The 12171-nt window shown below is 43.7% G+C and overlaps 2 protein-coding genes across 5 annotated transcripts; one reads left to right on the top strand and one right to left on the bottom strand.

The window, feature by feature from the left end:
• Window positions 1-28: 28 nt before the first annotated feature.
• On the bottom strand, window positions 29-6936 carry zgc:152951 (Thioredoxin_like and DUF547 domain-containing protein). Of its 4 annotated transcripts, none has more exons than XM_029711790.1 (12): window positions 6919-6936; window positions 5000-5239; window positions 4680-4803; window positions 4127-4243; window positions 3819-3971; window positions 3536-3715; window positions 2938-3011; window positions 2651-2848; window positions 2431-2568; window positions 2181-2270; window positions 1929-2072; window positions 29-1846 (listed from the first exon to the last, which is right to left on the bottom strand). In XM_029711790.1, exons 2-12 carry the CDS (start codon window positions 5237-5239, stop codon window positions 1718-1720), a joined length of 1587 nt encoding a protein of 528 aa, XP_029567650.1. In that variant the 5' UTR covers window positions 6919-6936; the 3' UTR covers window positions 29-1717. The 4 variants fall into 4 exon arrangements, with proteins under 4 accessions (XP_029567650.1, XP_029567649.1, XP_029567648.1 ...); XM_029711789.1 differs by lacking the exon at window positions 6919-6936 and adding an exon at window positions 6138-6217; XM_029711788.1 differs by lacking the exon at window positions 6919-6936 and adding an exon at window positions 5968-6167.
• c24h3orf38 (chromosome 24 C3orf38 homolog) lies at window positions 6239-11007 on the top strand. The gene is made up of 4 exons (XM_029711792.1): window positions 6239-6451; window positions 9305-9480; window positions 9580-9818; window positions 9966-11007. Exons 1-4 carry the CDS (start codon window positions 6325-6327, stop codon window positions 10330-10332), a joined length of 909 nt encoding a protein of 302 aa, XP_029567652.1. The 5' UTR covers window positions 6239-6324; the 3' UTR covers window positions 10333-11007.
• The last annotated feature ends 1164 nt before the right edge of the window (window positions 11008-12171 follow it).

Genomic DNA, 12171 nt, shown 5'->3' with positions numbered 1-12171 from the left:
ATGGGTCAAGAAGGGAGAGCACAGCCAGTGAACTATAAGATATTTATTTCAGATGACAAATTGCATCATTTCCATCATAAAAAGTATTGCTTCAGAGTTAGGTCATAGTTAGATCCAGGCAAAAGCCACGACAGTGTTGTTCTCTACAGGTTTGCATCACATTTTTTCCCCCTGACAAATACAAAGAGAGATGAGGTAAGTTTAGGGAAGTACAGTAGTCGTCAGAGCAGACTGAGCTCTCCAACTTCTAGGGTATCATTCAGAGTACAAGCTCTTACTGTTGCAGAAGCATGAAACCTTACTAAAGCAGTGTTCTTCATTACTGGTCCTGGAGCTAATCAAGGTCTGAAACAGGTATGTTAGTGCAGGGCTGGAACAAAAGCTTGCACATACTGTGGATATCCAGGACCAGGAGTAAAGAACACTGCCCAACTGGAATTTCCCGGCAACATGTCTACCAGTGTAGTACTTACTAGTAGTTATAACTCTGTTAGTATGAAGTACTGGTGCCTGTTGTTGGCAGTAGGGGTTAGGAGTACTAGCTATAGATGTGGCCAGGGTCTGAGGTTCTCTCTCTCATGCAGGGTTAGAAGGCACTGGCTAGAGAACAGGGTCATATATTCTAACTACAGGCTTCAGGATGAGAGGATTCAGCATCCCAAGCATACAGTAGTACATGCAGCAAACAAACTAACGCATTCCAGTCATTGTAACATGCATTTCAGTGAGTGAATGAGACGGTAAAAATAGTAATGCCTAGTAATACTTCTAAACAGTATCTAAGGTCGGCTTTGCCTTCGGAGCAGGAGAGTTATTCCTCTCACTGGAGAATCTGCTTCACTAGAGGCACAGCAAATCTCTCACAGAAACCCAACAAACAAAGCCAAACATCGGAGTGGGAGAAAGAGCAAATGGTTAAGCTACATCAGGATTTGACAGAAATAGTACAGTACACTGCAGGTATATGAATGATACAGATATTACATGTTATTGTGATACCATGACAACAGTTTTCCAGATTTTGCTCATACAAGAAGTCCTACCATTGCATCATGGGGCAGCTGACCTGAGATAAACACACAAGTGATTTGTGGGTAAAGAGGGAGACATACCCCTCTTGTCATACCGTGGGAGAGTTCTAGAAACAGATGGGCTAGAACAGACTCAGTGTGCTACACAGTACAAAGCTCTTTCTGGAGAACAATTTACTGGTACCTGGCTATACAGAGACCAGCGCAATGTGGTGTGCATAAAACAGGAGATGAACAAACCATTTATGATAAAAGTTTTACTAAACAGTTTTAGCTCTTTTTTTATAAATAGTTAACTTTTTATTTTGTTAGAAAAAGTACAAATGTGTCCTTTAAGTGTTGAATTGGATCATAAACATGCATGGAATTAATCAAGCCTTCCTAACATATACAGTATCAATAAATATATTTATAATCAATGATGAAACTGATTTATAATAAGTAGGTGCGTGCTAAAATGCAGCATTAGCACTTCCAAGGCTGGAAATGGAAGACCCAGTAAGAAGAGGAAGTAAAATCAGGTTAAACTATAGGTTCACATGCTGTGGGAGAGTAGGGAAGCAGATCGAAAGAAAGGGTTAGACACACAGACCTCTTTACTGAGGATAGATATGTCTGCAGGCTGAGCTGTGTGTTTCTCTGTGTTGTGGACAGAACAGTGTGTTCCTATGGCTTGTTACTCTGCCTCAGTGAGAGCTGTTGGTGCTCCAGTCATAGGGCAGGTAGCTGACTTTGATCTTCCCAGAGGAGAGGACACTCTGCAGACTGGACCTCTTGGGAGACTCCCCCATGTGCTCCAGGATCCAGTTCAACAGCTGAAGGAGAGACCGGGCAAGGCTGTGTTAGGACAGGAGACCGTACTCTTCAGTTAAAGGTGAAAGGTCAGTGTTGAGGTACCTTCTCATCTGTGCCTCCGAAGTCTGCCTTGTACCACTTAAATATTTGGCTGAGACGGACCTCGCCCTTCTCAGAATCCACCACACAGCCATCATCGTTCTCCAGGAAGGACTCGGCCGCCGTGCGCAGCTGACTATCGATGTCCTGATTGGTCAGAGAGGACAAATCATGTGACTTTACTCAACTCCAGATTCAGAAAATACTGTGTCACTACCTGTGTAGTATTTTCAGTGTACAAACCCAGTGTGTTACCTGTGGAGTGTATGTTTTGATGGGTGGACAGCCCATAGCTCCACAGTTCAGAGCAAAATGGATGAGAGGCTCAGCGTCTGGGAGAGCCACCTGGTGGGCAAACAGAACAACCACTATCACCACTACAACCACTGCCACAGATTGTGCAACATTTCAGATAAAAACATACATTTGCACCAGTAAATCAGAGATGTGAATAAAAAAATGATAATAAGTTGAATAGTTTTCTCAGTCCAGCGGAGTAGTGTACCTGTAGGCGAGGGTCAGTCTTAGAGAAGGGCCTGAGAAGCTGTGCGACGCCCTTTCTGTTCCCTCTCAGAACTCCGTTCTCTATGTCCTGCAGAGTGAACACCTCTCCTCCAATCAGGTAGCTCACGTAGTTAAAGAACTGCAAACAACACACAGGAACAAAGTAATATCACTGCTAAACAGACTTGTTGTCTTTCCACAATCCTAGATGGTGCTCTTACCTTGTATCTCTGCCAAATGTTGGTTGGGGCTCCCATCCGGACGTTTCCATGGATGACCAGAGCATTGTAGGTGTTGATGAAGAAGGCTAGTTTCTCCTCTCTGGTCAGCGACAGCAGCTCCACTCTTTGTAGCTGAACAGCCAGCTCACAGTAGCGCTCAAACACTGGGCTCAGGGACATGGCCTTGTAGTCCACACACTGTAAGGAAACACACATATTGTAGTACAACTGTCATGTCATAATAGATCTACTGTAGTGGAGGGTTCAGTTAGTTCAGTGTGACTTACCTTTCCATCAGAAGAGAGGTACTCAGAGAACAACTTCAGGATCATATCCCTTAGAATGGCAGACAACTCAGCAGCTGAGAGAGAGGAAGAAAGACAGAGGGAGAAAGAGAGAATATAGACACATTATATAATTAATAATCTATTTTTAACAGATAATGAGCATATGTCCTAACTAGGAAAGACATTCTGATTAAGGTTACTTCTTATGCAAGACAACAGAGGCATGCAGAAAGGCTAAACTTACGCAATGACAGAGACACACACACACACACACACACACACACACACACGCACACGTTTGCACGAACACAGACAGATCAGCTGCTTTTAAGGACACCTACTGCAATCCCAGTTAATCGTATCAGGGAATTAATGTAATAGCCCACACCAGGTGTGGATTGCCTCTTACACTTGTGTGTTTAACTAGCAGCAAGAGAAGCTCCATGCAGGAAAGCCCCCACCTACACAGTGGGATTTATCTGAAAGTGCCTAAACCACCCAAAGAGCAAGCAGAGGCGACAGTGGCAAGGAAAAGCTCACTAGCAAGAAGAAACTTTGAGAAGAACCAGACTCGGAAAAGGGAGTCCTCCCTACCTACCCTGTAAAGGGGAGCATGCAGCAGTTTGTCCTGCGTTCAGGGCCGAGTGAGGGTTGCGTTCCATCAGCCTGTACAGCCTGTCACTCACTCCAAACCCCTCCCCCTTCCCTGCCCCAGCCACGCCCACCATGTACTTCCTGTCCAGTAACACCTGCCCAGTCTCACATGCCTTAGTCATCTCTGCCAGAATCCGAGAATTAGAATCAGTTAGAATCATAGAATAGAACAATAGAATTAGAATGTAGAATTTAGGAATATCTGTTTACTCATTCTCATTCCTTACCCATGCCCTTCTCTTTCTGCAGCCAGCCAACCAGCTGTGCTCCTGTGAAGCTGTTTCTGCACATGCTCAGTCCCCTCCACTGAAATCCAATCACATCGCTCCGCTTGAGATCCTCTACCACGTTCGCTAACGCATCCCTCTCACACTTAAACTCTGCAGAGAATGCACAGAAGGCTTGGCAATCATTTAATGTGTGAATGGATGCCACCTACCAGACATCAACACTATAGGAATGTGTAAGAGAAATGGTTGGAGCAATTGACAATATTTATTTCTTACTGTAGTCCATTTGAATGTATTTTATGGACCTGAGTGGTAGCAGAGGAGACTAGAACTCAGAGACGCATATTGTGGCTGGGCAGAGAGGCCAGGTGCTGGCTGGTCTGGGGCTATCAGGTAACACTGATGCATTGTCTCTGCGTCTGCTGTGGTGACAGGAGACGGGCGCACACACACTCACACACAGAGAGCTGTGGCTGCTGAATCAAAACCAGCCTGTCTCTCATGCAGCAGACACCAACATTCCACACTGACAAGACAGACACTTCTTCCCCAGGTCTTAAGATACTGATATTACAGCTGGTATTCAAACAGTAGCATGTCCAGTAATATCCGTATCATATCCAAATAACCCTGTCGAATCAGAGCTCATGTTTATAACTAGAGGAAGACTAGATTAGTCTCGCCACACGAGGTCTGTCTTTTAACTGCAATAAGCAAAAATGGTTAATAAACACATTTGACTGAATGTGTCTTTGCAGCCATTCCAGTTCTGAGGTGCAAACATTTCTATAGAGCAGGGCCCAACTATAAATCGACCGTAATCTAATCAGGCACAGGGCTTGTTGTGTGTCCACTGACCTCCATCAGCCTCCTCAGCTGTGTCGGAGCCATCTGATTGGTTCTCCTCGGGCAGGGGCAGGGCTTCTGACAAGACAGGCTCCTCCCTCACCAAACGCACTAGACGCTCCAACTCCTCTGGAAGCTTCAGAGAGTAGTGTTAATTTAACCTTTATTTAGCCAGGCAAGGCATTCAGAAGCAAGCCTCTACTTACTACAATAGCAAACCCACCTTTTGTACATTTTTTGGTAAAGTACCTAAAGTTCACTTAACTGAATGACTGAATATACAACAGTCAAAGAGACGATGTATCCATCCATCTGAGAGACAGTGTTCTCACCAGTTCCTGTAGGTCATCGTTCCCCCCGATGTGGACACTGTTGAAGAAGATCTGAGGAACTGTGCTCCGTCCGGTCAGCTCCTTCACACTGCCCCGCAGCTCTGGGTGCTTTCCCATGTCTACATCACACACAGGCAGACCCAGACGGCCAAGGCTTGTCTTAGCCTGCACACAGTGGGGACAGCCCAGCACAGAGTACACCGTCACCCTGCCCAGCACCCTGCCTTCAGTCTCCCCCATCTGAACAGCCACCGGAGAGGATAAACAGAGAAGAGACAGAGGTTTAGTAAGCAGCTATTGTTGGGTGGTAGTGGTGAAAATAAGTGTTTTGACAACACTTCCTTGAGGAGGTGTAGCAATAATTATGTACCAAGTTCCTTGTGGGGAAATGACAGTGATTTGCAATATAGGTTCATTGGGTTGATGAAATCATGGTACACGATCAACTTCCTCCTCAAAACAAGCTTACCTGCAGAGTTCATCAATACTGTAAAAAGTATATTTTTACCTCCATGATGACATTTAACACACTGTTGAAGGACTGTGTGGTTTAAACATTGCCTACAACTTCCTGTTAATAAATCTGACAACATAGAGCAACCATGAGAAATAAAAAAAACTTGGCTACTGATGACATCCACTTTGTCAAATCTACTGCAAAGAGGTTCATCCTCTCTGGTAATAGGGTTCGTTTAGGGTTGGGGTTGTTTGGGTTACTAGGGCTATTAACGTACCGTTAGCTAGGAACACCCTTGCTAATGAACGTCATCATACTGTACTAGCAAGTCCCATATAGCTAGCTACTGAATCGCTAAATGATTGCGAAGCCCAGCAGTACAGTAGTGTACTATCAACTGGCCAACATTAAGCTATCATATAAAATGCAGGTGCTTGACATAGCTAGCTAATGATACTCACCCTAGCATAGTCTAGGTAACCTTAGCTAGCTAGTTATCATCGTTGCCTACCTTGTTTTGGGACGACGTCGGACACCCTAACGTTACTTGCAATACGCCACAACCGTTATCGCCACGGAATAAATTATGTTCTTCTGTCGCGATAATAATGCCTTAGTATGCATTATTAAGAAGAAAAAAAACAGTACCTAGTACATGCTGAAAATGATTAGTTAACTCACTATAGATGGCACTGTCACTTCTGCTTCTGTCTACAGGCAGCGTGCAAACACTTGCGGAACCTTTGAGGGATGCGGTGTTTCCTCCCGGACGTTCCCTTTGGTACCCTCGAGTGGTGGATGACGGAAGTACAACCACAGCCGTTGTAGGTGTTTACTGGGTTAAAAGTTGTATGCTATTGTTTTAAATATGCCAGTATTGTCCGATACTGAGCGTAAGGGCTGTAAAAATATGTTGGGTATCATGTCAAGGGGCGACATACTTTCGCTTAGCGATACAGTCACCAACAAAATGATTGCAGTGGAAAACATTACAGGTGAGAACTTAGCGGCTAATGTTAACTAGGCTAGCCCAATAATAATGGACTAAAGGAGCCGAACGTTGCTGCTTTTTAGTCCAATGACCACATGTTCTGTTTAAATGCGAAATGACTTTGACTCTGGATGCAAAATCAGACAAATACTCAATCTAAACGTGAATCGATTGTCAATTGCGATTCGGCTGTAGAATCCTAAATCCCTTTACTTTCATATCACAATTTGTATTATTAAAATAAATGTAACCTTTATTTAACTAGGCAAGTCAGTTCAGAACAAAATCTTATTTACAATGACGGCCTACCGGGGAACAGTGTGTTAACTGCCTTGTTCAGGGGCAGAACGACAGATTTTTACCTTGTCAGCTCAGGGATTCGATTCAGCAACCTTTTGGTTACTGGCCCAACGCTCTAACCGCTAGGCTACACTTCGAAAAAAATGTCTCAAATGCAAAATACACACTTACTGTACATTGTTTTAATACAGTCGGAGCCCCCAGTATTGTTGAGTGTCAACATGTTTTTGGCGTCTGTCTTCGGTTTGGTTACATACGGGTTAGAGGTCGACCGATTATGATTTTTCAATGCCCGATACTGATTATTATTATTATTATTTTTTTTACAAGTATTTGTAATAATGACAATTACAACAATACTGAATGAACACTTATTTTAACTTAATACATAAATAAAATCAATTTAGCGTCAAATAAATAATGAAACATGTTCCATGTAAAAAAGCTAACATTTAAGTTCCTTGCTCAGAACATGAGAACATATGAAAGCTGGTGGTTCCTTTTAACATGAGTCTTCAATATTCCCAGGTAAGAAGTTTTAGGTTGTAGTTATTATAGGACTATTTCTCTATACGATTTGTATTTCATATACCTTTGACTATTGGATGTTCTTATAGGCACTTTAGTATTGCCAGTGTAACAGTATAGCTTCCGTCCCTCTCCTCGCTCCTACCTGGGCTCGAACCAGGAACACATTGACAACAGCCACCCTCGAAGCAGTGTTACCCATGCAGAGCAAGGGGAACAACTACTCCAAGTCTCAGAGCGAGTGACGTTTGAAACGCTATTAGCGCGCACCCCGCTAACTAGCTAGCCATTTCACATCGGTTACACCAGCCTCATCTTGGGAGTTGATAGGCTTGAAGTCATAAACAGCACAATGCTTGAAGCACTGCGAAGAGCTGCTGGCAAATGCATGAAAGTGCTGTTTGAATGAATGCTTACGAGCCTACCATCGCTCAGTCAGACTGCTCTATCAAATCATAGACTTAATTATAACATAATAACACACAGAAATACGAGCCTTTGGTCATTAAAATGGTAGAATCCGGAAACTATCATCTTGAAAACAAAACGTTTATTCTTTCAGTGAAATACGGAACCGTATGCGCTTGTTAAATCATCACCCGTTTGTCGAAGTAGGCTGTGATTCAATGAGAAATGAACAGGCACCGCATCCATTATATGCAACGCAGGATACGCTAGATAAACTAGTAATATCATCAACCATGTGTAGTTAACTAGTGATTATGTTAAGATTGATAGTTTTTTTTATAAGATAAGTTTAATGCTAGCTAGCAACTTACCTTGGCTTCTTGCTGCCCTCGCGTAACAGGTAGTCAGCCTGCGACGTAGGCTCCTCGTGGAGTGCAATGTAAGGCAGGTGGTTAGAGCGTTGGACTAGTAACCTGAAGGTTGCAAAAACGAATCCCCGAGCTGACAAGGTAAAAATCTGTCGTTCTGCCCCTGAACAAGGCAGTTAACCCACCGTTCCTAGGCCGTCATTGAAAATAAGAATGTGTTCTTAACTGACTTGCCTAGTTAAATAAAGGTGTATAAAAAAATAATCTGCAAATCGGTGTCCAAAAATACCGATTACCGATTGTTATGAAAACTTGAAATCGGCCCTAATCTATCGGTCATTCCGATTAATCGGGCGACCTCTAATACAGGTTGGTGTTCGGAGATAGCTAATTAGCACATGTAACTAGTCCAACCACTGTCTAACGTATTTTTCCGCAAACAAGCGCTGTAACATGGACATATGTGTGGGAACCCAAACCCTATAAATATGTCTATCAATGTAACCTCTTTTATGATTTCTCACAGATATGAAAGATAAGGACCTTTCATGCATCAAAAACCATACCCCAAGCCATGCTGTTAATGTTCAGACCGAAAGTCGGGACTCTTGACAAAACACCCCCATACAAAAGACGCCTTCATCCAACGACTCTTATGTGTAATAAGAGTCATGATCAAGGGGTAGCTAACCCACTCATAACTACCTCTAGCGCCTATTGATGATAGTGTCTTCTGGCCAGGGCATTTTGTTAAGAGCCTCGATGCTTGTTCTGAACGTTAAAACGCATCACTTGTGGTATGGCTTTAGAAACATAAAGATTGTACATCTTTCATATAATCGAGAAATATATATATAAAAAAAAAAAGTTAAATTATTACACACCTTTGTTAAGGTTCCCACAAGGCAATATTTCCAAGTTACATCACTGTTGGCTGCATCTGTGTTAAAACAGTGTACAGTAAGTGTATATATTTCATTTGTGAAATTATTTTGTGATATGAAGGTAAAGGGCTTTTTGTTTCTAGAACCATACCTCAATTGAGAATCGATTCACATTTAGATGGAGTATTTGGCTGACAGCCAATTTGCCTCTAAACAGAACATGTAAGGTCCTTGGACTATAAGGAGTAACATTAGGCTCCTTTAGTCCATTATTGGGCTAGCTAACTAGCTAGCTGCCAACCATTGCAAGTTTTGATCCGTAACTGGTATACCATAGTAAAATCTTGGGGTCGTCTCTGTCTGTTACAGAAGCAGTTGAGGCCATTCTTTCATACACCAAGGATACAGAGGAGCTGCTAAAACGAAAAAAGGTGCACCGTGACGTTATATTCAAGTACCTGGCAAAGGAGGGGGTGGTGATGCCCCCCAACAGTGAGAAACACCAGCTAGTGAAGCGGACTCTAGAGTTTTGGTCTACTGGGAAGGTATAGACACATTCGTGTTTCTGTGTTTCATAGAGGCTGAATTTGGCAAGAACATTTTAACATGCTTTTGTCACTTAATGTCTGTGGTCTTGTTTGTAGGCGTTGGACTATCAAACCCCAGCAGTTGAGACCAGCCTAAGTCTGAGACCAGCTGAGAGTGTCTCTGTTTCCTCTGAGGCAGGGTACAGTTCTGGTTTTGACCACCTGGCCTTGGCCAGACAGTTCTGTCAGTGGTTCTTCCAGCTTCTCAACAGTCAGAACCCCTCCCTGGGCCAGCCTGCTAAGGACTGGGGACCACAACACTTCTGGGAGGACGTCCGTCTGCGCCTCTTCTCCAGGTAAAAATCTGGACACAAATGATATCGTTTTTTAGTCTCTTAGGGACTAAGTATTGATTTTGACTAACTTACCATTTTATTTTGTATTGAACATACAGTATTAAATACCATATTAATTCATAGGACCTCTCTCACTCTCTGTCTCAGTGCTGATGGCCAACAAATGGAAGAGTTCCATGGCTCTGAGCTGACCAGCCTGCGTCTCCTGGCCCTGGCGAGGGACGAGAGGCTCCTGTTGAGCCCCAACCTTGACCCTCCTGGCCTGAAGGTCCTGTCCTCCCCCCACGGCCTGGTGCTGGTGGCTGTGGCAGGGACCATTCACAGACATGATGTCTGCCTAGGAGTCTATGAACAGGTGTTTGGCCTCATCCGCTCACCGCTGGAACAGAACAGCTGGAAGATCAAGTTTGTCAACCTGAAGATCAGGGGGCAGGATGCCCTGGGAGGAGCAGAGGAGCTGGCCTCGCCTGCACTGACCTGCAGCTCCTCTGAACTACAGCTGCTCTGCAGATGAGGGAACTGAGGTGCATCCCAATAGTCTAAAGGGGCTTCCTCTCCTTGCTTCCTTTCCTTTATCTGCACTCGTGAAAAACATGGACAGGTGAAAGTAAATTGCCAACGTCACCATCCACCATATTGTTTTCACCTATGTTGGGTTCTCAGGTCAGTGCAGATGAAGGAGAGAAGAAGAGGGAGAGAGAGAGAGACACTTCAGATCATTGAAATTCACACTTGGTGTCACTAAGAGAAGAGGTCAGCTCTGTAGACCATAAGGGAGCAGTGGTTAGAGATATGCCTGTGAGAATGAAAGACAAAGTGCACTCAATACATTATGCAAGTCATTTAATTGTCATGATGGGGCTAACATACATTTCATGGTCTGTTTTCCTCAATACTATATAGTTAGCTATTATTTACTGCTGTTAATACTATATTCCAGGATATGTTTAGGTTTACTCTCCATGGGAAAAGTTCTTGGTTGGTGTAGGAATGTGTGGTTTTCACGATTCTTCTGTTCTGTCATTTGAGGCGTTTTCCCTTCAATGACCTGTGATCTGTGCCTTATGTAGAATAGTCTATAAGTAAGCAGAAGCATGTCTTTATCATCGGTAACGGTATATGGCTAAAACTTGAAGTATATTATATTGTAAATATGTATCATACCAGTACTAAAAATAATTTAAACCTTTGCCTGTGTACTGTTTGCTTCGCTCTGTGTCATCTTGTTTGGCAAATATTATATTAACTGTATTGACATTGATCAGGTATGTGACTTACAGTGCATTTGGAAAGTATTGAGACCCCTTGACTTTTTCCACATTGTTATGTTAGCCTTATTCTAATATATATATATATATATATATATATATATATATATATATATATATACTGCTCAAAAAAATAAAGGGAACACTTAAACAACACATCCTAGATCTGAATGAAATAAATAATTTCTTTTTTCTTTACATAGTTGAATGTGCTGACAACAAAATCACACAAAAATAATCAATGGAAATCCAATTTATCAACCCATGGAGGTCTGGATTTGGAGTCACACTCAAAATTAATGTGGAAAACCACACTACAGGCTGATCCAACTTTGATGTAATGTCCTTAAAACAAGTCAAAATGAGGCTCAGTAGTGTGTGTGGCCTCCACGTGCCTGTATGACCTCCCTACAACGCCTGGGCATGCTCCTGATGAGGTGGCGGATGGTCTCCTGAGGGATCTCCTCCCAGACCTGAACTAAAGCATCCGCCAACTCCTGGACAGTCTGTGGTGTAACGTGGCGTTGGTGGATGGAGCGAGACATGATGTCCCAGATGTGCTCAATTGGATTCAGGTCTGGGGAATGGGCGGGCCAGTCCATAGCATCAATGCCTTCCTCTTGCAGGAACTGCTGACACACTCCAGCCACATGAGGTCTAGCATTGTCTTGCATTAGGAGGAACCCAGGGCCAACCGCACCAGCATATGGTCTCACAAGGGGTCTGAGGATCTCATCTCGGTACCTAATGGCAGTCAGGCTACCTCTGGCGAGCACATGGAGGGCTGTGCGGCCCCCCAAAGAAATTGCTCCCCACACCATGACTGACCCACCGCCAAACCGGTCATGTTGGAGGATGTTGCAGGCAGCAGAACGTTCTCCACGGCGTCTCCAGACTCTGTCACGTCTGTCACATGTGCTCAGTGTGAACCTGCTTTCATCTGTGAAGAGCACAGGGCGCCAGTGGCGAATTTGCCAATCTTGGTGTTCTCTGGCAAATGCCAAACGTCCTGCACGGTGTTGGGTTGTAAGCACAACCCCCACCTGTGGACGTCAGGCCCTCATACCACCCTCATGGAGTCTGTT

The sequence above is a fragment of the Salmo trutta genome, chromosome 24 (assembly GCF_901001165.1).
Source record: "Salmo trutta chromosome 24, fSalTru1.1, whole genome shotgun sequence".
Lineage (NCBI taxonomy): Eukaryota > Metazoa > Chordata > Actinopteri > Salmoniformes > Salmonidae > Salmo > Salmo trutta.
This window is presented reverse-complemented; position numbering and strand designations above follow the sequence as displayed.

Coding starts and splice junctions, on each gene's coding strand:
- c24h3orf38 (XM_029711792.1), top strand. CDS start 6,325: ATGCCAGTATTGTCCGATACTGAGCGTAAGGGCTGTAAAAATATGTTG. Junction 6,452..9,304: donor TGCAGTGGAAAACATTACAG/GTGAGAACTTAG, acceptor TGTCTGTTACAG/AAGCAGTTGAGGCCATTCTT. Junction 9,819..9,965: donor CGTCTGCGCCTCTTCTCCAG/GTAAAAATCTGG, acceptor TCTCTGTCTCAG/TGCTGATGGCCAACAAATGG.
- zgc:152951 (XM_029711790.1), bottom strand. CDS start 5,239: ATGGGGGAGACTGAAGGCAGGGTGCTGGGCAGGGTGACGGTGTACTCT. Junction 3,716..3,818: donor GCAGAAAGAGAAGGGCATGG/GTAAGGAATGAG, acceptor GGATTCTGGCAG/AGATGACTAAGGCATGTGAG. Junction 1,847..1,928: donor TCGGAGGCACAGATGAGAAG/GTACCTCAACAC, acceptor TCTCTCCTTCAG/CTGTTGAACTGGATCCTGGA.